The sequence below is a fragment of the Monopterus albus genome, unplaced genomic scaffold (genome assembly GCF_001952655.1).
Source record: "Monopterus albus unplaced genomic scaffold, M_albus_1.0 scaffold101.1, whole genome shotgun sequence".
NCBI lineage: Eukaryota > Metazoa > Chordata > Actinopteri > Synbranchiformes > Synbranchidae > Monopterus > Monopterus albus.
The window spans coordinates 617,004-643,120 of NW_018127981.1; the positions used below are offsets into that span (position 1 = coordinate 617,004).

Consider the following 26,117-nt stretch of genomic DNA (forward strand, 5'->3'; position numbering starts at 1 on the left):
TGTTAGTTACTGGAAAAACTTGATTCCAGTTACTACTGTACTTTTCTGTATTGCTGAAAGCCCAAGTTACTGCATCTAACCTGGTCATGTTTAATGTTTGATAAAGTTTGTAAATCACTTGTGTGCAGTATGTGAAGTGTTTACATATACATACATCTGGACTTTGATTATTACACTACAGGGGTATATTCCAGATATTGTATACATATGTATACCAGTTATTATGACATAGGTACTGTACATGTTTGTCATTATCAGTGTAGTTTATGTTTTATTACAGTCAGTGCACATGGATTTATATTTATGTACATGGAAAAAGCCACAAATCTGCCTTACAAGATATTACACTGTTGTGTTACGTGGTGTCACTTTTATGCAGTGGCAAAAAGTAACACATGGAGTCATGCAGAGTATTTCTGCACTGTAGTACTGCTACTTTTACATAAGTAAAATCCTTGAGTACTTCTTCCAACAGTTATTTTATGTCACAACAATTTCAGTTAAATTTCAAAGAGGATCTGATCATTACAACTAAGAAACCCTTTTCAAATTGGGATGTAGCCGGTGTAAATCCAGTTATAAAGTTGTACAAGACTCCACCACACTTACTTACTAGTGTCATTACCCAGAGGCAACGGGGTCTCTAGAGGCAGCTGGGGCATTATCTGTGGCTCTGCTATGATCACTGAGTGGGACCTTTTTTTGGACGGTCCATCTTTTTCCATGTCAGATTTCCTGCTTGCATCCGTTATGTGCAGATGATCTGAAAAGAACAGCAGACATGCATCTTGTTAAGCACAGACTAACCTCCTAGGGGGCTGTGGGGGGGGGAAGTTATGTTCCCCTGCTGATCTCTAATATACAGTATATACATGACAGGTTCCTAATTTTCTGCAGGCACCCATAAACCAACAGTGCTCTAAAGCTGAAATGACTAGTTGATTAATAGATTACTGAAATGGTAGAAAATTAATTGGCAACAATTTTGATAACTGATTAATTATTTGTCTTTCTTTAAGCAAAAAGTTCAGATACCAGATAACAGGTTCCTGGATGAGACTATTAGCTAGCCTATTTTTATGATGTGCTTTTGACTAGTGCTCAGACAAAACAATACATGTTAATATGTTTACTTGGGCTTCAGGAAGAAATGATGAGTGTTTTTCACTATATTTTGATGAATATTCAGATGTACTTATACTGTTACTTCTGTACCACCTAGTCTGAGGGTTTATGGTGTTAATTACTTGGCATGCAGAAAAAATTAAAGCCGGCTGATAACTAAACACAATTTTACAATAAACAAGCAACACATACAAACTAAAACAATGGAGGTCATAATACTTGAGTCACACACTGAAGTCTGAATGAGAAGGTGGAGGATGAAGAGTCACCGGGGTTGGATATTGTACTTCAGTGGTGCAAATTTGTATCAGATTTGTGATTAATCAAATTATGTAGACTCAAATGATGTAGAGTAAACATAGGCTTCTGGTTGGTAAAACTGGTCATTAACTGCTGTTTTCTTAAAAAGCACCAGACACTTAGAGTGACACTTCCTGGACTCATACCCACCTGGTGGGATATGGTGCAGCCCAAAGGTCTCAGTGACCGTGGGCCTGTGAACAGGGAGGTCATTGTTGGGCTTGGGAAGGAGACCAATATCCTCCATTGCTGCAATGGCTAAAGCATAAGAAACATGTTGTTGGAGCTTTGTACATCAAGCAAAGCTTTACAGAATGCAGACCCACTCATCCTGTTCATTATTTAAGTAGGCTATAGTGGGTTTTTGGTCTGATCTCGAGATGGTGAAAAGGCAGTGAGGCTGACATTTTTTCTTTTCTTTTTTCACAAGTAGAATAAAGGTGTTGCAAATCTGAAACTGTTAGTCTTTACACTTATGCTGGTAATCTGGTCCAGATTTTACAGATCTAAATATAGTGGTATTTAATCTGGACTTGATATCATTTGAATGGACAAAATAAGTGAAACTGAATTTTTTTTGCTTCATTAATAAATAAATATAGGCTAATAACCTTTGCACAAATCTGAATCTGAGTTTGAAACAGTCTTTAGGCCCTTAAACAAATCTACAAACACGCTTCATGCCTTTTTGTAAGGGACAACAAAGTCACGTGTCTAAATCCAGATGTTAGCTACGTTGAAGTAGGCGTTGCAGGGCCTGGCATTCATCGAAAAGGTAGGCGAAGCCTGCTGCTGTTGCTCACAAACGATATTTGACGCTAATTCCTGGCAACTCGTCATGCAAGCGAAAACGCGTTACAACAAACCCTGTAAAATGGCACGAATTTGAGGTGTTTGCTTACATAGTGTTATACATTTGAAAACGTCTCGTAGACCCGTCGGTTCCATCCGAATCACATCACAGGTTTCCCAGCTGCCGACTGCTTAGTCCATCACGGCTTAGAGCCAACATCTGTCATCTCAGGTTTTACCTCTGGTTTTACTTATGATAAATATCTTAAGTGTCAGCTCTGGGGAGACGCTCGCTACCGGCTGCAAAGCCTGAGCATGCGCACTAGATTCCAAGAATGAAAAAAGAATCATTGCACTGATATGAGAATAATGTTTGTTATTTAAGTACAACGATTATTTCTGAAATGTTGTGGATTCTAAGTATAAAATAGGATAAATGGAAATTAACCAGTAAAGTACAACCACCTCAAAATTGAAACCTCCCAAGATGTTTCAGTTTCGATTTGACTTAAGGTAAGGCAGTTTATAGCTTTGCTCATCCTGATCTTATCAAGAAGGAAACCACCAGGGAGTTCAACGTTTTTGTTGCTGTTTCAGCCTCACATTTGTCTTGACCAGCTGCAACCAAGCAAGGTTGGCATCTGGCTCATGTGATTGTTTTCACTGTCAGTGGATGTGTTGATGATTTAATGCCAGGAATACCAAAAAAAAAAAAAAAATTCAAATGATGATTTCCCACAGTCGAAGGTACCACTGTCAAATGTCTTGTCTCGTATGACCAGTCCCAAACCCAGTGATACTATATTTATAACGAAAGAAGAGCAACAAATCCTTACATTTGAGAAACTGAAAGTAGGAAGTAACTTATTACTGATTTTACACCAGCTTGGTCTGGCCCAAAAACCTTGAACAATGCTCATATAATATTCACATAACATAGGCAGACATATAAACACAGTATAACACTACTTCATACTTTCACTTCACTACATTTATTGTACTTTTTACTGCATTACATTTATTTGAGGACTTTAGTTAATTTTCCGAATCAGAACAATTAAACAAAATAAAAAACTGTATTGATCCTTGGTGGTAAATTCCAAAACTACCCAGCACCAGTTCAGGTATATAATGTAGTTAAAATTAGATTCCCATTTACCAGCTGCAACATTAAATATGATGTACACAACACTGCATCAATAATTATAATTCAATAATATATAGGTCTGGCAGATTTTTGATGGTAATACTTTTGTATTTGCAGTTAAGTAACATTTTGAATGAATCTGACTGCTTCTTCATCACCGATGGTACAGCAGTGAGAACTGTCAACTTTCATCTGTCCACATGGTGTCGCTGTTGGCCTGTGTGGAGGAGGTCCTGTTTTTTAACATTGCACTGTGCAACACACACAAGTGAAACATGCTTTCGTTGGTCTTTTCCGAAAAGACCTTTATTAAAGTAGGACTTAGATTATGTTAAAATTGTGCTACTTTAAAGCAAAGTGGGTTTTAGTCCTCACTGTTGCAGACACAGGGACTTTCCGTTATAAGAATATAAATAGTTTCGGTTTCACTCTTAGCACAGTCGCGGCTCGATCGACGTCTGAGCAGGCTGCTGGCTGGGTGCTATTAAAGTGTCAGTTTTAGTTTGCTGTGGATATTACAGAAGTCTTTCCAAGGTCTGAGACAACTATCAAACATCTGCCACTGCAAACCTGCTTCCTGTTGGAAACGTAAGTTGGATTTCAACACTAGTTAAACAGTGATATTAGCTAAACTTAGCTAGCCAACGTTATTGTACTTAATGTATGCTAGCATAGATACGTAATACTGATAGCAATAATACTGTAATGTTGAGCGTTTCGCTGAATCTTTCGTGTGTGGCTTTGGGGTAAGTTTACTGGCACGCCGTTTCAAAGAAATCAGTCGTGCAGGTGAAAATGAAAGTAAACCAGTATCTGCAGCAAACAGTAAACTGTCACCATTATCAGTGAAGGGCATTTAAGGCCAACTATGACGTTAAGTCTAACGTTGCTTATGTAGCTACAAAGGGATAAACAGGTCACTATCAGCAGCGGAAGAAGTACACCTAGTGTTTACTTTTATTGTGAAAGTCCTGCATTCAGATGTTACTTAAGTAAATGTGCAAAATATCAGCATCAAAATATAGACAACTTAAAGTACCACTAGTAAAAATACTCATAATGTAGAATGGCACCTTTCATATTAATGTATATTGCATTGTTGGATTATAATTATTTATGTTATTATTGATAGTGTAGATCACTTTCATGTTGAAGCTGGTAAGGTGGAACTTAATGGGTAGCTTGTGAATTTCCCACAGAGGATCAATAAAGGCTTATGATTATACTGTTTTGTGTTATTAATCTGATTCTGAAAAGTAACTAAAGCTATCAAATACATGTGGTGCTGTAAAAAGTACAATATTTGCCTCTAAAATGTAACGAAGTATGAAGCTGCAGAAAATGAAAATACTCCAGTAAAGTATGAACACCTCAAAATTATATTTAAGTACTTGAGTAAATGTACTTAATGCTTTCCACCTCTGATGCAAACTACATGTTTTTGCCTACATGTATTTACAAACATCGTAGTCCCACAACTAAAACCTGGCCTGTGTGTTTATATGGATACCCAGCCACTGACCCTCCCTGTCTCTTGCATTTGCCTGTACAGTATGCAGAAAATGAGCTACTTCTTCCCTCTGCTCTTCATCTGCCTGGATGTGTGTTTGGTGCACTCCATCCGCCTGGCCCAGTTCTCACCTCACCTCCTCTCCCATCCGTTCATCACCCTGTGGGGAGGAGGGCTGGTCCGGGCCTGCCTCCTCATGCTCGTCACCAAGACATATCCTGGAAGCTTGCCGTGGATGAGCAGCTTCGAGGGGCTCCAGAGCTTAGGGGTGCTTTGCTTCCACTTCCCTGTGTACACCACTCTTCTCTGGGCACTGGGACAGTCCACCATGGAGGAAGTCTTGGGGTGGCACTCCTGGGAAAAGGTGGGTTGTGCTGGTTCTTATGCTGCTGTGTTTGAAAACGTTGTGTATGTGGTCGTATGGGTAACTCAGCCAGAATAAAACTTGTATAAATGTATTCAATACGTGATTAATCTGCTGCTTTACAAGTTAATGTCATGTGTTTCTACTGTAGTTCCACCTGTTTAATTTCATTAAGCGAAAATGTGAACATATTATAAACCAAAGCAGATTAGTTCATCAGTATTAAGACACTGCAGCTTTTTTCCATAAAATTTTTTAAAACAATTGATTCAATTTAATGTTCACATGAATTCTTTCAATGAAGATACTGACCCTGGAACAAGAATGAAACCAAAACCAAACCAGTCAGGAGATTATGAGAGACCCACCATTTCATAAATGTTGTTTACTCCAGACATAACTGTATGAACCAGTGTTTTGGAAACAGGAAAGCTATTAGTTAATTTACTGTGTTTTCTAGTTGTCTTAACATTTGTCTGAGTCTTCTGAAGCAGTAAGTGACTTAGGTTTTTTTTTCCTGGGTTTGTGTATTAAACCTGCCATTTGTTTTGCAGGTGCTACAGGGTTATGTTGTGACAGTAGTGGCCTGGATCTACTGGAGTCGATACGTGTCATCCCTTTTACTCTCCTTCAGTGGATACATCTCGTCTCGGTTCACCAAGATGCCCTCTGAGAAGCCCAAAGAGGGCACTGATGCCAATCTGAAGAGACTGATGGAATTCATGCGGCCCCATTTGTGGCGTTTTGTTGCTGTGCTTATTCTTGTGGTTCTCTCTTCTTATGGTAAGTAAGTCTACATCTTAATTTGAATGAAGTGTATATGTAGTCGTTCATTTATATCTAGTGCTGTCATGCAACTATAAGGTTTGATGTAGTCACAGGCTGAAGATCTTGCTGTGTTGTCAGCAGCTTCACACATAGAGAAAGCGTTTTTCTACACTAGAAATCAGTGCTGTGATAATGTAATCTTCTGACCTCAGGTGAGATGGCTGTTCCTCAGTACACTGGTCGTGTGGCTGACTGGATCATAAACGAAGAAGCACCTGATGCATTCTCAGAGGCCATCACAGCCATGACCCTAATGACTGTAGCGAGGTAACCTTTGTATTTTTGAAGAACCTGAATTTCTTCAGCTGTGGGTGTTAATCTCACTTCAAATCTTTTTACCCTATTTAACATAAACTTATTTCACTTATAGGTTCCTGGTTTTCAGATTTTACACTGAATGCTATTTTCTCAGAGAATTTCATTTTATGTAGATAACACAAAAGTTACCCATCTCTTTCATGTCAAAATTAAAAGTAGAATTGTCTTGACATGTTTATACTTTATGTGCGAATGTGTCCTCTGTTGTATGGCCCAGTGCTGTGCTGGAGTTTGTGTGCGACCTCATATACAACATCACCATGAGCCTCATACACACCTCAGTGCAGGGACTCGTCTTCCAGGCTGTGCTGAAACAAGAGATTGCGTTCTTTGATGGCAGTACAACAGGTAAACCATCTACACCCAACCCAACACAAACTTATCTTTAAATGGAAGCTTTAGAATTCAGAAGTGTAGAGGATTTTTACAATATGTTGACCATGCACTATTCTAATTCTCAGGTGAACTAGTGTCCCGCATCACCACAGACACCAACAGCATGAGCGAGGCTCTGAGTGAGAAACTAAGTCTTGTGATGTGGTACACAGCGCGTTTTGCCTTCCTTTTGTACTTCATGGTGAGCCAATCGTGGAAAATGACCCTGCTCACTTGTATGGGGCTGCCCATCATCTGGGTCATACCTAAGCTCACTGGACACTTCCACCAGGTAAAATATTTTTTCAAGGAAAAATCTTCCACAAATCCATTCCATTCCATGGAATGGATTTGTGGAAGATTGTGGGAGTCCTTAGTGGTTCCACAGTCCCGATCTAAGAAATGGGGTGACCGTGCATTTGCTGTTTATGGCTCCAGACACTGGAACTCACTACCGCTTGAGATTAGGTCTATTACTGAGTTAGCGGTTTTTAAATCCACATTAAAAACACACCTTTTTAAACAGGGTTTTGCTCTTTAATTTGTTTTATCTGTTTAAACGGAATTGTGTACATGTTGTTCTATGTTTTTTAACTGTTTAATATTGGTTGATTGTTGATTATTGCTTTAGTCTATAGATATGTATTTACTGTGCAGCACTTTGGGCCCATTCTGAGTTGTAAAGTGCTATATAAATGATGCTTTATTATTATTAATATTATTATTATTATTATTATTATTATTATGGTGGCTGAGGTCAGACAGCTGTGCTTAAATATGTGGCTCCAACACCTTGCGAGCACAGAAAGCATTCCTGTCATCAGTTTAAGTCATGGAGTTAACGTTAGTTAGCAACAACTGATATGTCCTTTCTGTTTTACCTGGAAACTGTGACGATTTAAATCATAATGCCGGATCAACATTGTGATGTCTGTCAGCAGTGGGTGATGCACGATGGCTTTGTCCATCAACCCAACCCTAGTGGTTATAATCTTTTAAAGTAATGCATCAAATTGTCACAATAAAACTTTGTCTATTTTGTTTTTGTTCTTGTTTCAGGCCATTGCTGTAAAGGTTCAGGAGTCGCTGGCTAAAGCCAACCAGGTGGCCACAGAGACTTTCTCCAGCATTAAGACAGTGAGGAGTTTTGCCAACGAGGATGGTGAGACAGAGAGGTACAAAAAGCAGCTAGACGACACTTACACCCTTAACGAAAAGGAAGCAGCAGCATATGCAGCCTCTACCTGGGCCAACAGCGTGAGTTGAATAACGACCTGTTTTCAGTTGTTTGCAATCGTTTTGTAGCTTGTCTTTGTAAGTATGAGACAGTGGGAGTTAACCTAGAGACTACAGCAAAATATGCAAGTAGTGTCACCTAGAGGTTGCTGACAGGGTATTTCAGAATATTTTTACCATTTTCCAATGTCTTGTCATTTGTTTCCAGCCACAAAATGACATTGAAATACATGTATAAAATAAAATAGCTGGAAATGTTTAAAGATTTGGAGCCTAGGTGGAGCTGAGGTCAGATGACCACTATTTTGTAGCTGAACAGATACATCAGTCGAGGCAAACTGAACCACAAACATATGCCTGCTTAGGCCTTAATTTCCCGCAAAGTGAGCACACGAGAAGACTGAAACCATGTGTGATCCCAAGACTTGGGATTTACATATTCACTGAAGTGAAATCAATTTTGAATATTTTTAATAGTGTTTCTTTGTTGTGAATAAACCATAATCCATTGCTTATGTTCTTCAGATGACCACTTTGGCCCTGAAGGTGTGTATTTTGTACTATGGTGGGACTCTTGTGACCAGGGGCACTGTTAGCAGTGGAGACCTGGTGTCATTTGTCCTTTATGAGCTACAGTTTACCTCTGCTGTCGAGGTGAGCCACAGGACAAGAAACAGCTATTTGTTTTGATCAGTGTCCCACAGTCATATATCAATAAGTAATCAAACTTCACTACCACTTCTCCTCTAGGCTGTCATGCGTTATTATCCAGAGGTGAAGAAGGCAATCGGTGCCTCTGAGAAGATATTTGAGTATTTAGACCGGAAACCTCAAGTACCTCCAGATGGCACTTTGGCCCCTAAAAATCTCAGGGGACACATTCAGTTCAAAGATGTCACATTTTCCTATTCTGGCAGTACAGATGAAAACAGTGTTGTGCTTAAGGTATGTATGTTTATCTGCTGTTCATTTTTTATATCTACAATTTAAATTATTTTATTTCCACATGATCCTGAAACAATTTGATATGTCTTCCACCAGAATGTTTCTCTGGAGGTAAAGCCAGGCCAAATCACTGCCCTTGTGGGGCTAAACAGATCAGGGAAGTCCACCTGTGTCAAGCTGTTGGAGAGGTTTTACCAGCCCTGCTCAGGGAAGATCCTGCTGGATGGGGAACCTCTGACGAGCTACAAAGACCAATACCTGCATGACAAGGTGAGTAGCCACAAGACAGTTTTTTTCCATTTTGCATTTGACTGCAGTAACAGGAAGCTTAAAGGTAACTTTTAACCACAAGTAACACTGTAGAACAATATGCTTTGTGAGTGGGTCCCAGTTTTGTTTGCACTGCGGACGTACAGTACATACTACACATCCCTGCCACTAGTTTCCTGCTGTTCTGCTGAATGAATCTAGAAGCATAAAAACACATCCACATAGGAAGCTAAAAAGAACATCACAAGGTAGCAATCATGGATATAACAATTACACAGTTGTGAATATTTAAAAAAAATGGCTTTGCAAATGTTTCATGAGTAAGGAAATAGTTTTAGAACATTTGTAAGACCTCAGAGTTATGCATTTTGTGAGAAACACAATGAAATGAAATGAATTGTTTGGTTACAAAATGGGCATTAAGTCATTTTTGGCAAATTTTTCAGTGACAAGGTCACAGAAAAGGTCTACTTCAGCTGTTAATCTGTTGTTCTAATGCAAATATAGTTTTGCATTTCTTGACCTCAGAAATTAAAAGAAATTTTCATCATAAAGAACAGCATATATTAAATTTAAATATATCACCACGATAGAGGCTTAAAAAAAGCTCCTTTTCAGAAAACTTCCACAATAAAGGAGCTTTATAGTCTTTCATGACCTTTCCTCTGTGATGCTGGGGTAGTTTGCAGGACTACTGTCAACCCTGATGATCAAGAATCTGAGCTGTTCTGCTCTTTTATTTGGACATAACGATGAAAAAGACATGATAAACTACAGCCAGTGTCTGAGGTACTGACACCTTAAGGGGTTTACTAATTCATTATACCACAAACATTGTTTAAAAATCTAGATGGCAGATATGTAATTGAATTCTACAGCTTAGACCATAAAACAGAAATAAAAAGTAGCCCCAAGCTGCTGAGTGCTGAAGATATAGGGAAGGTGAATTATAGCTCGTTTAAAGTTTTTACTGAGATTCTTTCAAATGCCTATTTAATTTCACTTCTTTCATCCAACACTTTAGTTTGTATTATCACACATTGGCCACAGAAAGGGCACTTGATTGCACTTTTTGCCTGGCTTTATTCTGCGGTTGCCCTCGTAGTAAACCATTCTTAGAATCAGCTGGTGTTTGCTCTTCACCCTGTTTGTATATAGATTGCTGTGGTGAGCCAGGATTGTGTGCTGTTTGCTCGTTCTGTGCGGGACAACATCAAGTATGGCTACGAGGATGCCTCTGATGAGGAGATGTACAGGGCCGCCCGGCTGGCTAGTGCCCACGGGTTTATCGAGCAGCTGTCAAATGGATACAACACAGGTATGACCCACAGCTTCATTATTTAGTACAGTGAAAGTGGAGACCGTCACAAGGGCTCTTGTTACTCCCTGGGAAAATCTTGAATTATTTTCAATTCAACTTTAATTCTTAGATGGTTGCAGAATGATAGAATGAATGTATATCATTTTTTAGAAGTGGGAACACTGTTTTTTAATGAAGTCACTAATTCCTTCAGGCGTTCTGACCAGGGTATGTGCAGCTTTTGAAAAGCACTGGATTTAGTTTCCTCAAAGAAAACCTAGTATGTATTGAAATGTTCCAAATATACAGTAATCTACAAAAGGCTTGCATAGTTTCTCTTGCCTGCCATATCCAGTTATGCTAGGTCTAAACTATATCTGTGTCTGAATGCTGTCGGGACACATCACACACTTACTGAAAAAAGAATGGTTGCACACTCAGAGCAATTTTTGTGGACTTTGAGTCAGTACCATAAGACCTGTAACAAACGCTGTCACTGTTGCTTTCTACAGTAGCTAGGAAGCTCATCTTTTTATAACGGATACATTTTTACACATTAGAAACCTAATGATTATATCATTACAAATTACTGTTACATGCTGCTGGAAAGTATTGGAAAAAATGTGATGCTATAGTAAATAATTCTGGGCCATGCTGTGTAGTCCATAGAGGTTTTCCATTATATATCACTTTTGCTGATAGGATCATGAAAGTTATTAAATTGCAGGTCCCTGAGTTTAATTAAATGCTCTTGGAACCGGCAACACTTTGACCAAGTGGTCTTGCCTAATGCAAAATAAACCTTCCAAGGATGTACATGAAAACAGTAACAGTATGTCCGTCTGTTGCATAGACGCTGGGGAGAAGGGAGGCCAGGTGTCTGGAGGCCAGAAGCAACGTATTGCTATTGCTAGAGCTTTCATCAGGCGTCCTAAAATCCTGATACTGGACAATGCCACCAGTGACTTGGACACAGAGAACGAATACCAGGTGGGAAATTCTTGAGTCTCTCGGCTGTTTTTTTTTTTTTTTTACTTTAACCATGTTTTCTTCATTTAACACTAAGTTTGTACCCAACAGGTCCTCCAAGCTTTGTTGAACCATACCAACAACTGCTCGGTGCTGCTGATATCCACTAAGATGAGTATTGCAGAGAAGGCCAATCATATAATTGTCCTCAACAACGGGATGGTCGAGGAAGAAGGCAGTCATGATGAGCTGATGAAGAAAGGTGGCCTTTATGCTGACCTTGTGGAAAAGCAGAATAGGGGCTTTCACCGTCAAGAAGAGGAGAGGAATGATACACAGTGATAGATGTGGGCAGAGGTTGAGTTGAGTTACAGGAAGGCTACTGGTTTAAAGTCCAGACTTAATAGGATAAAACTTAAGCCACACTTGTTGCATAAAGAGCACCTTAATTGTGAGACGGCACTTTATACCACATGTATAGAGTTTTGACCCTTTAAGATTGTTTCCCTTCTTCTTGTACCTCAGAAGTAGGTGAAGGTATAGCAGAAATCCCTACTCTAGAATTCAAGAATACTGACGGGGAAAAATATAGATACCCTTTAGTCAGCAGCCCCTGAGCTAGCCCCAGACACTCCATACCATACCATACCAACTTTATTTATAAAGCACTAAAAAACAACCAGAGTGGACCAAAGTGCTGTACATTGCAATAAAACAGTAGAAATTATAAACCACAAACAATATAAAATATAATCAATCAGATGACTAAAATCAACACAAAAATATCAAAATGCCAGGGAAAATAAACGAGTTTTTAAAAGAGACTTAAAAACAGACAGGGTAGAGGCTTGTCTAATGGCTTGTCTGCAAGTAGGGCTTGTCTCTCTGGAGACAAGCCCTACTTGCAGGGTGAGGTCAGCCTGATGGTGCTTGATTAGCACTGTCACCTAACAGCAAGAAGGTTGGGTTTGAACCTGCTGGAGCCTTTCTGTGTGGATTTCACATGTTCCCCCTGTTCCTGCACGAGTTTTCCCTGGATACTCCGGCTTCCTCCCTCAGTTCAAAGACATGCGGTTTAGTTAAACTGGTGACCCTAAATTGCCTGCAGGTGTGAATGTGTTTGAGTGGTTGTCTGTCTCTGTGGGTCAGCTCCATGCTAGATTGGCGACCCATCCAGGATTGACTGGTCTTTCTCCCTGTGTCAGCTGGGGTTGGCTCCAGCCCCCTGTGCCCCTTTATGGATAAGAAGGCATAGCTATTTGATGGATTGACTGGGTGATATGAATAAAATCCTTGAATTTATACTGCAATATCAATATATCATAATATAGTCGATGTTCTTACACCAACTCAGTCAAGAATCTGTTTATGGATAAGCAATTTCTGTCTAATCCAGCAATTACATATATGATGAAAAAAAAATCACAGTTCAGTTCAATATTGCCACAGCCCTGCTCATCGACTTTCAGCATTGCTCACAACCAGAGATACAGTATGAATGATAGAGCAAAATCTCACAGGGTGGACACATTTAAATTGTCCAATGGTGTATCATCATATAGCCCAAGCCTATGTCGACATGGTGTGCGTGGGGATGATTTTAAATGGATGGACTACATTTATATAGTGCTTTTAGCCAAAACACTTTACACTTTCCTTCTTATTCACACACCCACTCACTCATTGGGAGTTCAGTTTCTTGCTCATAGGACACTGGACAGCAGGAGATGAGAATTGAACTGCCAACTTAAGTCAGTGCAAAATAACCCTTGTAGAGTTTAGATATTCCATGTTACAGTATTTAAAATGTAATGTATCTAAATGTCATGGTGGTATATATTTTTCACATTTCTTTAATGTTTCACTTTTTCTGTACTGTTTCTAGTGTTGATTCTTTTTTTTTTTTGTAAATGTTTTATCTGTTGGTATTGTGTTAATCTCCACAGATTTATAGAATGAAGGTTTTCTTGTCTGACTCTTTTTGATTTTTGGCTTTACATGAGCAAAGCATTTAGCCTGGGCTGTGAAAAAACACTTTTGAGCTACTTTATGTTGCAATGTTTTTTAAGCCTGAGCCATTTCTAACTAAAACTCAGGATCTCAGCCTCTGCTGTTTCAATTTTTACCATTAAAAACTGTATATTGTGAATCCTCCAACTACATGGTGGCGTGCACCAGGTTGTGACTATACTTAGGGCATATTTCACTATTTTCTGACATTGTTTACAATGAACAACAGGCTATTAAAGAAAATAACTAAACTTATTCATAAGGAATGCAGTATAATTCCTGGTTGCATCTGTACAGTTAAACTATGATGAAATAATACTACCTTGTTTGAGGTTTTCTGTGTGTTAATAACCCCACCAACACACCACTGATTGCCCACACGCATAAAAGTAATTGTCGGTCTTATAATGTCAATAAAACTATTAACAGTTGCCAAGACACAATCCAAAGGAGTTTTATAAGGCAGTAACCCAGATACTGCAGATAACACAAAAACACAAACACATCATAACCATTCCCTGCAGGAAATCCGTTCTAAGCTCGCATTTGTAAATTCTTTGAAGCCAAAACATAAAAACTGAAGCAAATTAGCACAACGCCTGCTCCCATCTTTTGCCAGAGTCTGACCGTAGGAGGACATGATGTACAAAGCTGACATTGATGGGCATGTTCTTTGTTTGACAGACGTCTGCTCACAGCCAATCCCCATTCAGAACCAGCCCAAACGTGACAGGAAGTACGCAGATCTGCCGCGTGGTTGGTTTATATACGTTCAAACGGAAATGTTACAGCGCCATTTCATTGCGGAGTTCTTTGGTGGTGTTTCTGTGGAAGCGCAGTGCAAACATAGGTGGAACATTTGGATGTCAATAATACCCTGCCTTAAGCCCGATGGAAGCGGCCGTCAATCCGACTCACGACAGGTAATGTTCGCGGTATTTTTGGTGACATCGAGGAGGCTTGGTCGACTTTGCCGTACACATGACGGTGCACTAACGTTAAATATCTTATTTGCGGTTAGCTTCCCGGTAGCAGGGCTAACCTTAGCTTCTCTTAAGACAGACTGGGTTAGCTAGTTTTTAGTCGGTCTCAACATGAATAATGTCAACTAAATTGTGTGTGACTTTGTAGACTTTCTACGTGAAGGCCTTTATACCTTTGGCTTCGCAAATAAGCAGGCATGCGGAATGCAAATGACAGCTGCAGCTCTACGGGCCAGTTCAGCTGCTCCCACCGGCTTACTATCAGTCCGGTCATTCATTTTTCGGGCATTCTGTTAAAGCCAATTTCGCAGCTCATTTGACTGTTACATAACACACCTCGCAATAAATACCGTGTCCAGTATGCATCTATACACAGCAGTTAGTAACGGTCCTCAGTTAATGATTAACGTTAGGCATTGTTGTAGTTTAGGGTAGCACTCAGCTTAGCTTCCACGTTTTGGGCTAACTAGCTGTAGGCAGCTGTATGTGGAAAAATCACTGGAATCGACTGACAGGACAATATTTGTGACCGTTCGTGAAGCAGCACAGTGAAGCAAACGCTTTGCATTTTTGCTTTTTTTGACAGAATCGCCGACCGTCATTTCGTTTCTGTCATTGTGAGGCAATGTTTACAAACAGTGAGGGCGGGGCGTCCGCTCCACGCGATCACCAGCTGTTGGGGTTGTAAATCCAAGAGTCTGGTTTTTCTTTCATCGTTTTGTTTAATGATAAAGATGGTGAGGCTCTACGTGTGAGTACTGACGCTTTTGAAAAGAAGTATAAGGTGATTCAGTGCATTTTAAACCGCAAACCCTGTTGGATATTTTGTCCCAAAGTTTATCAAAGCTATGAAATATGAACTCATCATATTGACTATTTGACATTTTTTGCCATAAAAATGACTAAGATGATTATGATATCAGGGAAGTTGGCGCGTAATTTTGTGACATTGGTTGTTGGAAGTCTGCATATTTATCACTCAAATGTGCAAAGAAAAGGTTATTTAAGTAAAACCTATTCTGTAGAAAATGCAAAGCTTTTCTTTTTAAACTGATATTTGTCACTCATGATGGTTGTTTTGTCTTTATGTTCCACAAGAACATACACATTGTGTTTAGTCAGTACTTTGTTGCACATAATTAGTTTGTTTGCTTTAGTTTTTGCTATAGATCCATAATTATCACAGTCAAGTTTCAGGGCATTCACAAAATATTTAAGTCACCTCAACCAATTAATTTACAATCACATGGCTTGATAAATAACTTACAAAGCTAAAGTAAATGTGCCCAAATGAGTCAGGTTTTTCTTAACAATGTGGTTAAGCTGTGCAGTCAGCTCACAGGCTTTGCTGCAGTTTGTATGTCAGTGGAGCATGTGTGCACCCTGAACTCTGGGGTGAGATTTAATTTATGCTCCGGTTTATGCTTGGATGGATGAAAAAAGGGGTGATGGTAACAACATGGACTGAGAGACCTCTGTTTAAATATTTTTTATGTCTTGGGTTATGTAGCCTCACTGGACTGCAGCCTAGACTGAAGATCATGGAACTTGTGGAGCATTTTGAGCACAGTTGTCTATTTTTTTCTGTCATTTAACTTCATTAATTCTTGTTGGGAAATGTGTTCAACCAATTCTTTGTAGTAGATATAAGTGTAGTGGGCCAACTGGAGCTCTTACATCTACAGTGCCTCAGTCAAGGGTGTTGGCAGGAGTATTCATAACTGTGACATCTCTGCTTTGCTTTGACTGAAATATTGAATCTGAAACACAAAAACATTTCAGACATGGTTTATATATTGTTCCTTCACTGTGAACTTTAGTTTTGTTTTGGTAGCATAACAGCCAATTTTTCAGCATTATTGGAGTTTAGTACAAAATGCAATAAATAAAAACGTTTTTAAAAAGGCAAATTATCAGTTTTTTTAGGAAAGTGATTGCAAATTTGACTATTAAAACATCTCTGAGCATGGAGAGTAAAGTGGTGCAAAGGTGATTAGTTAGTGCTTTATTTTAAATATGTGATGGAACTAATTATCAATTAAGCAATTGGTTAAATTCTCATTTAACTGCTAGTACTCTAAAATATTAAAACATTGAAAACTGTCCATCAAAATTTCCTAAAACCCATGGTTAAGTCATCGACCCAAACATTTGATTGATCATTTACATTTTTATATTTAAGAACCTGTAACTCTAAACTGTTTGACATTTTCTTCTTGAGGAAATTAAAATTAATTGATTATCAGTATACTAATACTTAGTTTGGATTAATCCTGTGTGGGTTGTTGCAGGTTTATCATGAGAAAGTTAAAGTTTCAGTTTAATTTCAAGTGATAGGCATGCAATCCATGCCAAGTCTTTTTCCCCATGATTCATTTACAAAATTTGTTTTCTGCATTTATGTGCAGCTAAATCTGACAAATAAATCATATGCCACAGAAACATATATAACACATCACATAATATAGCACATTATTATTAAAATGTAGTTTTTTTTTAACTGGTGAGGGCACATTTGGTGGCAATTCCCATGCCTGTGCTAAAAGTAGCAGCCTGTTGATAGAATCCTGTTTGCCTTGATGGCATTTTGTTAACTGGGAGAGCAGAGCCATAGTTTCACTGGCCATATATGTTCATGCATGAAGCATGTATAGCAGGGATGGGCAAACTTTTTGACTCGCTGGCCACAATAGGTCAGGAGTAGAAGGATGGAGTGTTTGTGTGAACTAATATAAATGACATGTAAAAGCTATTGTATGAAAGGTTTTGGCCTTCAACAGGTAGAAAAGCATGAATATGCAAGGCTTATTATACATATTATTCTCCAAATGCATTCTCTATGCAACAGTAGAGAAATAAACCTTTAGTTTCAGTGGGAAGAGTGTTGTTGGTCTTCCTTTTTAGCCAGTGCATCAAAGTCTGGAGTTAGTTTTGCTGTGGCTACTCTCAGGATAGATCTGAGGTGTTGGTCAGTTAACATGGATCTGTGACTGACTTTGTTGATGTTCAGCTCCAAACAACGCCAGCATCTTCTGTGGCGTCCTCTGAAGGTTGAGAAACCTGGCTTCGTTAAGTAAAGCATAAAAGTCATTCAGTTTAAGAGAGTTGCACTCCTTTAAAATGGAGTCAGACTGAAGATCGATTAGTTCCAATTGCAGCTCCTGTGGTGCTGTTTCAGGGTCTTGTGACAGGGGACAGGACACCAGCTGAAGTTGAGTGTCATTTTTTCCAAAATCAGAGAACCGACGGCAGAATTCTCCGTGTAGGTCGTCCAGTGATTTCCTGTATTTTTTCACATGTCGAGGGGCCTCTTTCAGCCAATGTGAGGAAATGAGCGAAACACTTATTTGACATTTGCTTTGAGAATAAAGTCAGCTTGGTTTTGAAGGCTCTGACATTTGTGAACATTTCGTGCACAAACTGATCTTTCCCTTGTAGCTTCACGTTCAGCTCATTCATATGTGTCAGTATGTCCCCAGCAAAAGCTAAATCACAAAGCCAATCTGTGTTACTCAGCTCAGTAAAATCATCGGATTTCCCCATTAACCCCCAAAATGCGCCAATCTCCTCTTTGAGCTCTAACACTCGCTGAAACACTTTGCCCAAACTTAACCAGCGGACATAAGAGTGGTAAAGTAAGTCCTGGTGATCCGCATCAGTTTCCTGCAGGAACGCAATGAACTGACGGTGCTGAAGTCCCCTTGCTTGTATAAAGTTAACAAGTCTTACGACTGGATTCATGACATGATTAAGCTGCAGTACAGACTTACACAGAGATTCCTGATGAATGATGCAGTGATCTACCATCTACTGGGGAAAACTGTTAAATTGGACTGTTTTAAATCCTGAAGGCTCATATTAGGAAATGAAGGAAGTAAAAACTGTCACGGATTTGTCCTAAATTACAAATAGTTTAAATGTATGGAATAACATTCCTTCTTAACACATATGTATAGGCAGACTTTCCATGCATTTGTTGACATGATTGGATTGCAGATCTGTGAATTGAGGGTTGCATCAATAAAGGTGGCAATACAACACCACAGTGAACTTAAAAGTACCATTTCCTTGACTAGCAAGTGGTACGTTCTCTCGGAGTGTAGACCTTGTGTTTCTTTGTGGTCCCACACAAAAATGGGTTCGCTGTTTTCCTTTTTATTAATCTTTTCTCAAGTAATGTACTGTTGTTTGTATTTCCATTCTCACCAGTTTTACTGTAAGGTTACAGTTTGTTTGAGTGCAGAGTTCTAATGTTATCATTCCAAAAAAGAAAAAAAAAAAACTTGTCATGCTAAAGCTACAGTATGTAACTTAAGGTAGCATTAGCATGACATTACAAATCAGTTTACTCTTCTCAGCGCTCCCTCTCCCTGTTTCACTATGATCTGCTAAAGTCAGCCATGGTCTTCAGATATTTGTCATAATGAAATTACAATAAGTGAGATTGCAACAAAACTTACTGATCAAGCAGAAAGAAATGAAAATGTATGATTGGTTAGAGAGGTCAGTCCTACTCAAAACCTTTTAGAAGCTAATATTTCTGCACTGCTGCCAATGCTGTTCACTGAGTCTGGGTCACTGGAGGCTTCGACAGCTCCTCTCCACATTAGGACAAGTTTTGGAGCATATTTCTACAACAAAACTATTTGAAAAAAGTTACATACTATACTTCAGTCTTTCCCATCTCTTTCTGTCTCCCTCACTGTAGCTCTCTGGTCGGGTTGTCCAGTGGCGGGATGGACCAACACACCAGCTCTGGCAAACGCATTCGCAAACCTTCCCTGCTGTACGAGGACTTTGAGAGCCCCTCTCTTCCACACACAATGCCCCAGGGGCCCCCCGCCCCACCTCAGCCCCCAGTGAGGGATCCCAGTCGGCTGGGCCGCATGACTAACCAGCTGCAGTACCTCCAGAGGACCCTGAAGAAGTGTCTGTGGAGGCACCACTTTGCATGGCCTTTCCATGAACCTGTGGATGCCTACAAGCTTAACCTACCAGTGGGTTAAATGCTGATGCTTTAACAAAGAGACTTTTCACCTTCTAATTTGATTTTGATGAGTTCTGTTTGTGGTTCTGCAATTTGTGTCAATGCCCAGGCTCAAATGTTGAGGGAAGGATCCCCATTTGGTTCATTCATTCACCTACAGTATATTTTGGGAATGTTCAGTTTGGCTAGCTGATTGATACCTCTGTAAATTGTCATTTGTGTCTCAGTTTTCTGTCTTTTAAGATCATGTTGGAACAGAAGTGTTCACACTTTAACATGTTATCCTTTGGATTGGTGTGTTTTTTGTAAATCAACTAAAAGCAGCTGATTCTTTCTGCTTTTTTTAGGATTATCATGAAATTATCAAACAGCCCATGGACATGGGGACCATCAAAAAACGTCTGGAGAACAACTTCTACCACAGTGCAAGTGAGTGCATACAGGACTTCAACACAATGTTCACCAACTGCTACTTCTACAACAAGGTAGGTTGAAAGGCAAAAAAGCTGATCTTTCTGCATCCTGTTTTGTTTTTCCTTTTTAAAAAACTCACTCTTGCCTAATAAAATACAACTGCTGTCATGAGACTGCATTTAATATCAGGTGGACCTTAGTCACAGCATGAATTATCAATGGTTATATAAAGCTAAAGGATACTGCAGCAGCACAGGAAGCTGCTATGTGTACCTTGAAAATACAACAACTGTCTGCAGCTTTCCAGTGAGCCAGTTTAGGAGGGAAGGTGAACGTGGACATGCTTACAATAAGAATATTTTTCTCCATTTCCCACGAGGAAAAGTTCATCTAACAGAAACATGATATTCTACTATCCTATGTAATAACAACATGTGCTGACCTGCATATATGGTACATGTGCTTCAGTTTAACTGGAGGCAAGTGGGGAAATTAAAACATTGGAATGAGTACAAAACAAATGACTACAACATGCAGGCAGCTGTTAGAAAATATTTTTTGCAAATTGAACATCAGCTGTTCTTGCTTTTTCTTCTTTTGATGGTGTGTTTGTAAAAGCATCTAAGTGGTACTTGCTGAGAATCCATTTTTAGTGTTCGGCTCTTTTCATCACATTTTGTCCTTTGATCACATTTTTTAAAATCATTTATTTAAACTATAACATGTCAGAAATAATGCCAAATCCCAGCACATGTTGCAAACAGTTGTGAATTTGCATCCAGCAAATATTTGGTGTTTGTACTTAAAAACTGAAATAATAATGGTCTGGCCTTTTCATCATTTGGCACATGAAAAATAACAACACTCATAAAACAAGCAACCTGAACTACAGTAATGGATATATTGAAATATAAATGTTTAAGAACAGTATTGTTTTAACTTTATCTTATCAAATATCTTTATAAATGGCTTCCTCAATTAGCCAACAGATGACGTTGTGCTGATGGCCCAGTCCTTAGAGAAGGTCTTTCTTCAGAAGCTGGCCCAGATGCCACAGGATGAAGTTGAGCTTCCTGCTCCAGCACCTCGAAGCAAAAACAGGGGGAGGGGTCGCAAATCTAATGGTGAGTTTTAGCCCGTTTTAGACAGAGATCCCGGTGTATTGCCATTAAGTTTACTGTCATGCTTACTTATTAAATCAAGCAGAGCCAGCAGAATGCCCCCCTATTGTTCTCCTTTAGAAAGCTGCAGCATCCCAGTGGCAGAAGTGTGATGTCCACGGTGACAGAAATGTGAAGCATACTGGTTGAACTAAGTATCAGTGTGCATTTGCTAGTCTTGCACATTTACAACATGAATCAGAATCAGCTTTATTGGCCAGAGGTGTTGAACACACAAGGAATTTTATGGTATAATGGCTCTCAATCTGCATGTACAACATTCTTCCATAAGCCAAAAAGTAAACAAGATAAGACTGAGACAAGAAAAAGGAACATGCATTAGGAAAATAAAAATACTTATAAAATACAGTAAAACTTTGGATTGCAAGTAACCTGGTCTGTGAGTGTTTTGCAAGACAAGCAAAGATTTTTTTTTTTTTGTAAATTTTAACTCGATAAACGAGGGAGGTCTTTCAGTACGAGTAGTACGTACGCTTTGTCTGACGGGCGTCACGTCACAACTGAGCTGATGGTTCTTGTGCCTCACTCATATAGTCAACATCTGTACTACAACAATGGCGCCGATGAAGAAAAAATAAAGGTTGAAAAGAAAAGCAGTAAGAAAAAGGAGGTGATTACGGTGGAAGTTAAAAAGGATAATGTGGAGCAAGTGGATAACATCAAGTTCCTGGGCATCCACATCTCATCTGACCTGACCTAGTCTCTGAATACATCCTACCTGGTCTCTGAACACATCCTACGTGGTGAAGAAAGCCCAGCAAAGGCTTTTCTTCCTCAGGAAGCTGAAATGCACTGGTCTCTCAGTTGCTCGCAAACTTCTACAGAGCGACAGTAGAGAGCATCCTCTGTCTCAGTGCGACAGTGTGGTACGGGAGCTGCACTGCACAGGACAGAAAGGACTTGACCCCGGTGGTGAGAACAGCTCAGAGCATCGTAGGGAGTCCTCTTCTGGATCTGGACTCACTATACACTGACTGGATCCAAAGGAGGGCCGGACAGATTGCTGCAGACCCCACCCACCCAGGCAACAGTCTGTTTGTGCCTCTTCCCTCCAGGAAAAGGTACAGGAATATAAAGACAGTCAAACAGACTGAGACACAGCTTCTTCCCCAGAGCTGTGAAATCAATCACCCCCCCTAATCCCTAGTCACACACACAACCTTCCTCCTATGGACAGACACAGAACACTGGACCCCACACCTCCTCCTAAAGACTGAGATTTGCACTGAGCTGCACTTTATAATGTTACTACACTCTTGCTGTAACATGCTGCTGACCTGATTAGGTCCCATACATCTTTTTTTATTTGTTCATATTTTTATATTAACTTATACAATTGTGTGTTATGTAAATCATATGTCTGTCTTTTAAGCCAAGAGCTGCTGGAAAAAATTTCGTTGTGCTTTGCATAATGACAATAAAGATTCTTGACTTGACTTGACTTGATGGAAATCATCGAAGTATGAATGAGGTATATGAGTGGCCGATGTCGCAAGATTTTATAAGGGAGATGTGTAAAATGTGGGAAATGGTGCAAAATTTTGTGGAAAAGCACCACCTGAATAAGGCTGTAGCAGTGCAAACAATAAATCTGTTTAACGACAATGCAATGCCACATTTCCACCAAATCCTTAAAAGGAGACAAAAGCAAGTGTCATTGGATAGCTTCCTTGTTAAAGTAGCACAAAAAGAAAAAGATTTTAGCAAGCCAACAGATGGAGAGAGGAGCTATCTGCTGTCTCCCTCATGCCAGCCATGATTCTTTTCTAAGGTAAAGTGCAGGTTAATTTTTTATTTTTTCTTTATACTGTATTATGTATTACTGTAATCATTTTATATGAATAAGTGGTTGTGGAATGAATGATCTGAGTTTCCACTGTTTCTTATGGGGAAATTCGCTTTGATGTACGAGTGCTTTGGATTACGAGCACGTTGCCGGAACGAATTATACTCGCAATCCAAGGTTTTACTGTATGTGTATTGGACTCAAGCAAAATCCACGTTACCAAATGTATGTGGATTCGTGTGACCAGCGTGTTCATGTGATAAGACATACGGTGGAGGAGAAACAACCTCACTGGTGAGTGGCTTCACCCCAAGCCAGCTCTCCACCAACATCAAGCTGGCACAGACACAGCAATTTTACTACCTCTATTGCAGGAATAGTGCAGGGTCAACAATAACACCCCCATTCTGGGTTTGTACCATTATGTAAAGAGCTTCTTTTGATTCAGTTTAGTGCTTCAGTTTGTTACGACTATGCAAACTAGATATCTATTCAGTCTCATAACATCTGGTATTGGTATTTTAATTTAATTTAATTACAGGCCAGCAATTAAAAAAAAACTGTATTTCTCTTGCAGAAAAGTAACCAAGTTGAATATCTCTCTCTGTTTCTCAGCATCAAGGGCTCAACAGGTGCCAGCAGTGTCACAGTCAGCCTACTCCCCCACTTCCTCTGACACTGGGGAGTCCATGTTGGCCAGCTCTCCTCAGACTGTGCTGACCAAAAACCTTCCACCAACCAACATCATGGGCCTGCCTCCTACACAACCCACAACTAAGGTACATTAAAAAAAACACGGTACTGATGATGACATTCAGCACAATTTATGCAGAGATTTCTGAAGTGGCTGTTAGAGCTGGATATTGATGCTAATCTACTGGTTTGATTTAGGTTCAGATTCCATTCTGCTCATAATGTTCATTTCATTCTGATACTTGATAATTCAGTTACATAAATACCAATATTGCATGAAGTGCTTCTCAGAATGTATCCTGTTAACTCAAACACTATTCGATGAGTGAACTACACTGTTACTTCCTTGATTTACAACTGTATACAGTGCACATTATCACTTCATTTGCAAACACATTACCCAGTTATAGCTGTGCATAAAATGTGAAAAAGGTACAAGTCCTGGCCTCCACTTTAATGATCGGTTTGAGCACAGACGGGATAAGCTGAAAGTCTGCTCTCCAATTTATCTGCACTGTTTTTGCTGACAACACATCAGCCTGATAACTGCAGAAACTGTTAGCTAGCGTTAGCTCCCTCATGGGTACAGGCTGAATGAAGTAGAATCCACAAATGGTTCACTTGACCTTCAAGGTCTCACATCTCAGAACTAGAAATTCTCTTCAACAAATGAGCTGTTTGTGCATAACTATTTCAGCAAAGGTGACATTATACACATCATGTGCTCCTACCTGTACCATTTACAATAAGTAGCCACTGCAAACATGAAAGATGTACAGGTCGATCATAGGATTTTTAGAATTGACACTTGACCACTCATCAAAAATCACAATCAAATTTTTTTTCCAGCCCTAGTGGTTAATGATAAAGGTTTTAGCATATACAGGTAGTATAAAAACTGGAATGTTGCAAGATTAAAAGGCACAAGCCAAAGAAATTTGAGCATCTTATGGAAAGAAACCTGGCAAAATATTTGTTTTCATTGTTTGTGTTTTAAGACAGTTTGTGTTGAATTGCAAGTTTGTGATCATAGTGACTTCCAACCTTTTTCTCCCCACAGAAGAAAGGTGTAAAGCGCAAAGCAGACACCACCACCCCTTCCACCATGGGCTTGACTGTAGGCATGTCAGGGGTAACACACATGGTGGGCTTGGGGAAAGGAGGACATGGAGGTCAAGTCCATGATACCTCCATGCACACTATCTCCATGGGAAACATGAGCTTAGATACGCCCCCTGGGATGGGCCTTGTCAGGAGCCCTGGAGGTCCTGTTCTCCTTCAACCCATGATGGCTGGCACTGGTCGCAGAGTGGGCAGCGGACGCCCCATTAAACCCCCCAAAAAGGACTTGCCTGATTCTGTCCAGCCTCAGCCCTCAAGGAAGGGCAAACTGAGCCCTCAGCTAAGATACTGCAGTGGGCTGCTGAAGGACATGCTATCAAAGAAACATGCAGCATATGCTTGGCCTTTCTACAAACCTGTGGACGCAGCTGCACTGGAACTTCATGACTATCACGATATCATCAAGTGTCCCATGGACCTCAGCACCATTAAGGTGACTTCTGTTATACTTCTAACTCTTGGAAAGAGAAATAGTCGATGAATATTACACCTAGTGTACTACTGATTGCATAGTAAAGTATTTTCTTTAAGTATAACATGGTGTGATGACAAACATAGATGCTGATGCCGGGGCTGAAAGTCTGTATACTGTAAAATGCAAGTCATTAAATTTACAAAATATAAGTTAAGGTAGTACTCTCTGCCCCATCCAGCACACCCTCTCCCTGCTCCACTGTGCTCTACTACAATCTGCTACACTCAGCCACGCTCTGCTCAGCTCTAAGATATTTGTCTTTACAAGAAAATGCAGTAAAACTGATCAAGCAGAAATAATTAAAAATCTCTGATTCGTCAGAGAGGTCAATCCTGCTCAAAACCTTTTAGAAGCTCATATTTCTGCACTGCTGCCAGTGCTGTTCACTGAGTCTGGGTCACAGGCAGCTTCAGCAGCACCTCTCTGCTTTAAGACAAGTTTTGCAGCAGATTTCTACAACAAAAATATTTGGGGAAAAAGTTGCATGCTGTAGCTTTAATTATTAAGAAATATTTTAACAAAATAGATTTTCATCCATCCATCCATCCATCCATTTTCTTCCGCTTATCCGGGGCCGGGTCGCGGGGGCAGCAGTCTAAGCAAAGATGCCCAGACCTCCCTCTCTCCAGACACTTCCTCCAGCTCCTCCGGGGGAATGCTGAGGCGTTCCCAGGCCAGCCAAGAGACATAGTCCCTCCAGCGTGTCCTGGGTCTTCCCTGGGGCCTCCTCTCAGTGGGACATGCCTGAAACACCTCCCTAGGAAGGCGCCCAGGAGGCATCCGAAACAGATGCCCGAGCCACCTCAGCTGGTTCCTCTCAATGTGGAGGAGCAGCGGTTCTACACTGAGCTCCTCCCAGGTGACTGAGCTCCTCACCCTATCACTAAGGGTGCGCCTGGCCACCCTGCGGAGAAAGCTCATTTCAGCCGCCTATATCCGGGATCTTGCCCTTTCGGTCATGACCCAAAGTTCATGACCATAGGTGAG

The 26,117-nt window shown here is 40.0% G+C and overlaps 3 protein-coding genes across 9 annotated transcripts in view; 2 read left to right on the top strand and 1 right to left on the bottom strand.

The window, feature by feature from the left end:
- LOC109965575 (uncharacterized) overlaps positions 1-3,188 on the bottom strand; it is an 8,090-nt gene extending 4,902 nt beyond the window's left edge. Inside the window, exons 1-3 of one of the 4 annotated variants that reach the window (XM_020609684.1) lie at positions 2,328-3,188; positions 1,576-1,683; positions 626-763 (exon numbers count right to left, since the gene is read on the bottom strand). In XM_020609684.1, coding sequence (XP_020465340.1) covers positions 626-763; positions 1,576-1,683; positions 2,328-2,373 — 292 coding nt within the window. In that variant the 5' untranslated portion in view covers positions 2,374-3,188. Of the gene's footprint in view, positions 1-609; positions 764-1,575; positions 1,684-2,327 lie in introns of those variants that run through there. The other 3 variants (XM_020609683.1, XM_020609685.1, XM_020609686.1) reach the window with 3 other exon arrangements.
- tap1 (transporter 1, ATP-binding cassette, sub-family B (MDR/TAP)) lies at positions 2,170-12,187 on the top strand. Of its 2 annotated transcripts, none has more exons than XM_020609682.1 (13): positions 2,170-2,200; positions 4,917-5,238; positions 5,793-6,021; positions 6,219-6,333; positions 6,602-6,732; positions 6,846-7,051; positions 7,819-8,016; positions 8,521-8,649; positions 8,746-8,940; positions 9,037-9,210; positions 10,369-10,528; positions 11,364-11,500; positions 11,591-12,187. In XM_020609682.1, exons 2-13 carry the CDS (start codon positions 4,918-4,920, stop codon positions 11,819-11,821), a joined length of 2,226 nt encoding a protein of 741 aa, XP_020465338.1. In that variant the 5' UTR covers positions 2,170-2,200; position 4,917; the 3' UTR covers positions 11,822-12,187. The 2 variants fall into 2 exon arrangements, with proteins under 2 accessions (XP_020465338.1, XP_020465337.1); XM_020609681.1 differs by lacking the exon at positions 2,170-2,200 and adding an exon at positions 3,799-3,952.
- Positions 12,188-14,267: 2,080 nt separating this feature from the next.
- The window catches only part of brd2b (bromodomain containing 2b), a 19,597-nt gene continuing 7,747 nt past the window's right edge, over positions 14,268-26,117 (top strand). Inside the window, exons 1-6 of one of the 3 annotated variants that reach the window (XM_020609714.1) lie at positions 14,268-14,412; positions 19,181-19,469; positions 19,807-19,944; positions 20,856-20,997; positions 23,456-23,619; positions 24,594-25,088. In XM_020609714.1, coding sequence (XP_020465370.1) covers positions 14,381-14,412; positions 19,181-19,469; positions 19,807-19,944; positions 20,856-20,997; positions 23,456-23,619; positions 24,594-25,088 — 1,260 coding nt within the window. In that variant the 5' untranslated portion in view covers positions 14,268-14,380. The remainder of the gene's footprint in view (positions 14,413-19,180; positions 19,470-19,806; positions 19,945-20,855; positions 20,998-23,455; positions 23,620-24,593; positions 25,089-26,117) is intronic. The other 2 variants (XM_020609712.1, XM_020609713.1) reach the window with 2 other exon arrangements.

Coding starts and splice junctions, on each gene's coding strand:
- tap1 (XM_020609682.1), top strand. CDS start 4,918: ATGCAGAAAATGAGCTACTTCTTCCCTCTGCTCTTCATCTGCCTGGAT. Junction 8,650..8,745: donor AGTTTACCTCTGCTGTCGAG/GTGAGCCACAGG, acceptor CTTCTCCTCTAG/GCTGTCATGCGTTATTATCC. Junction 9,211..10,368: donor ACCAATACCTGCATGACAAG/GTGAGTAGCCAC, acceptor GTTTGTATATAG/ATTGCTGTGGTGAGCCAGGA.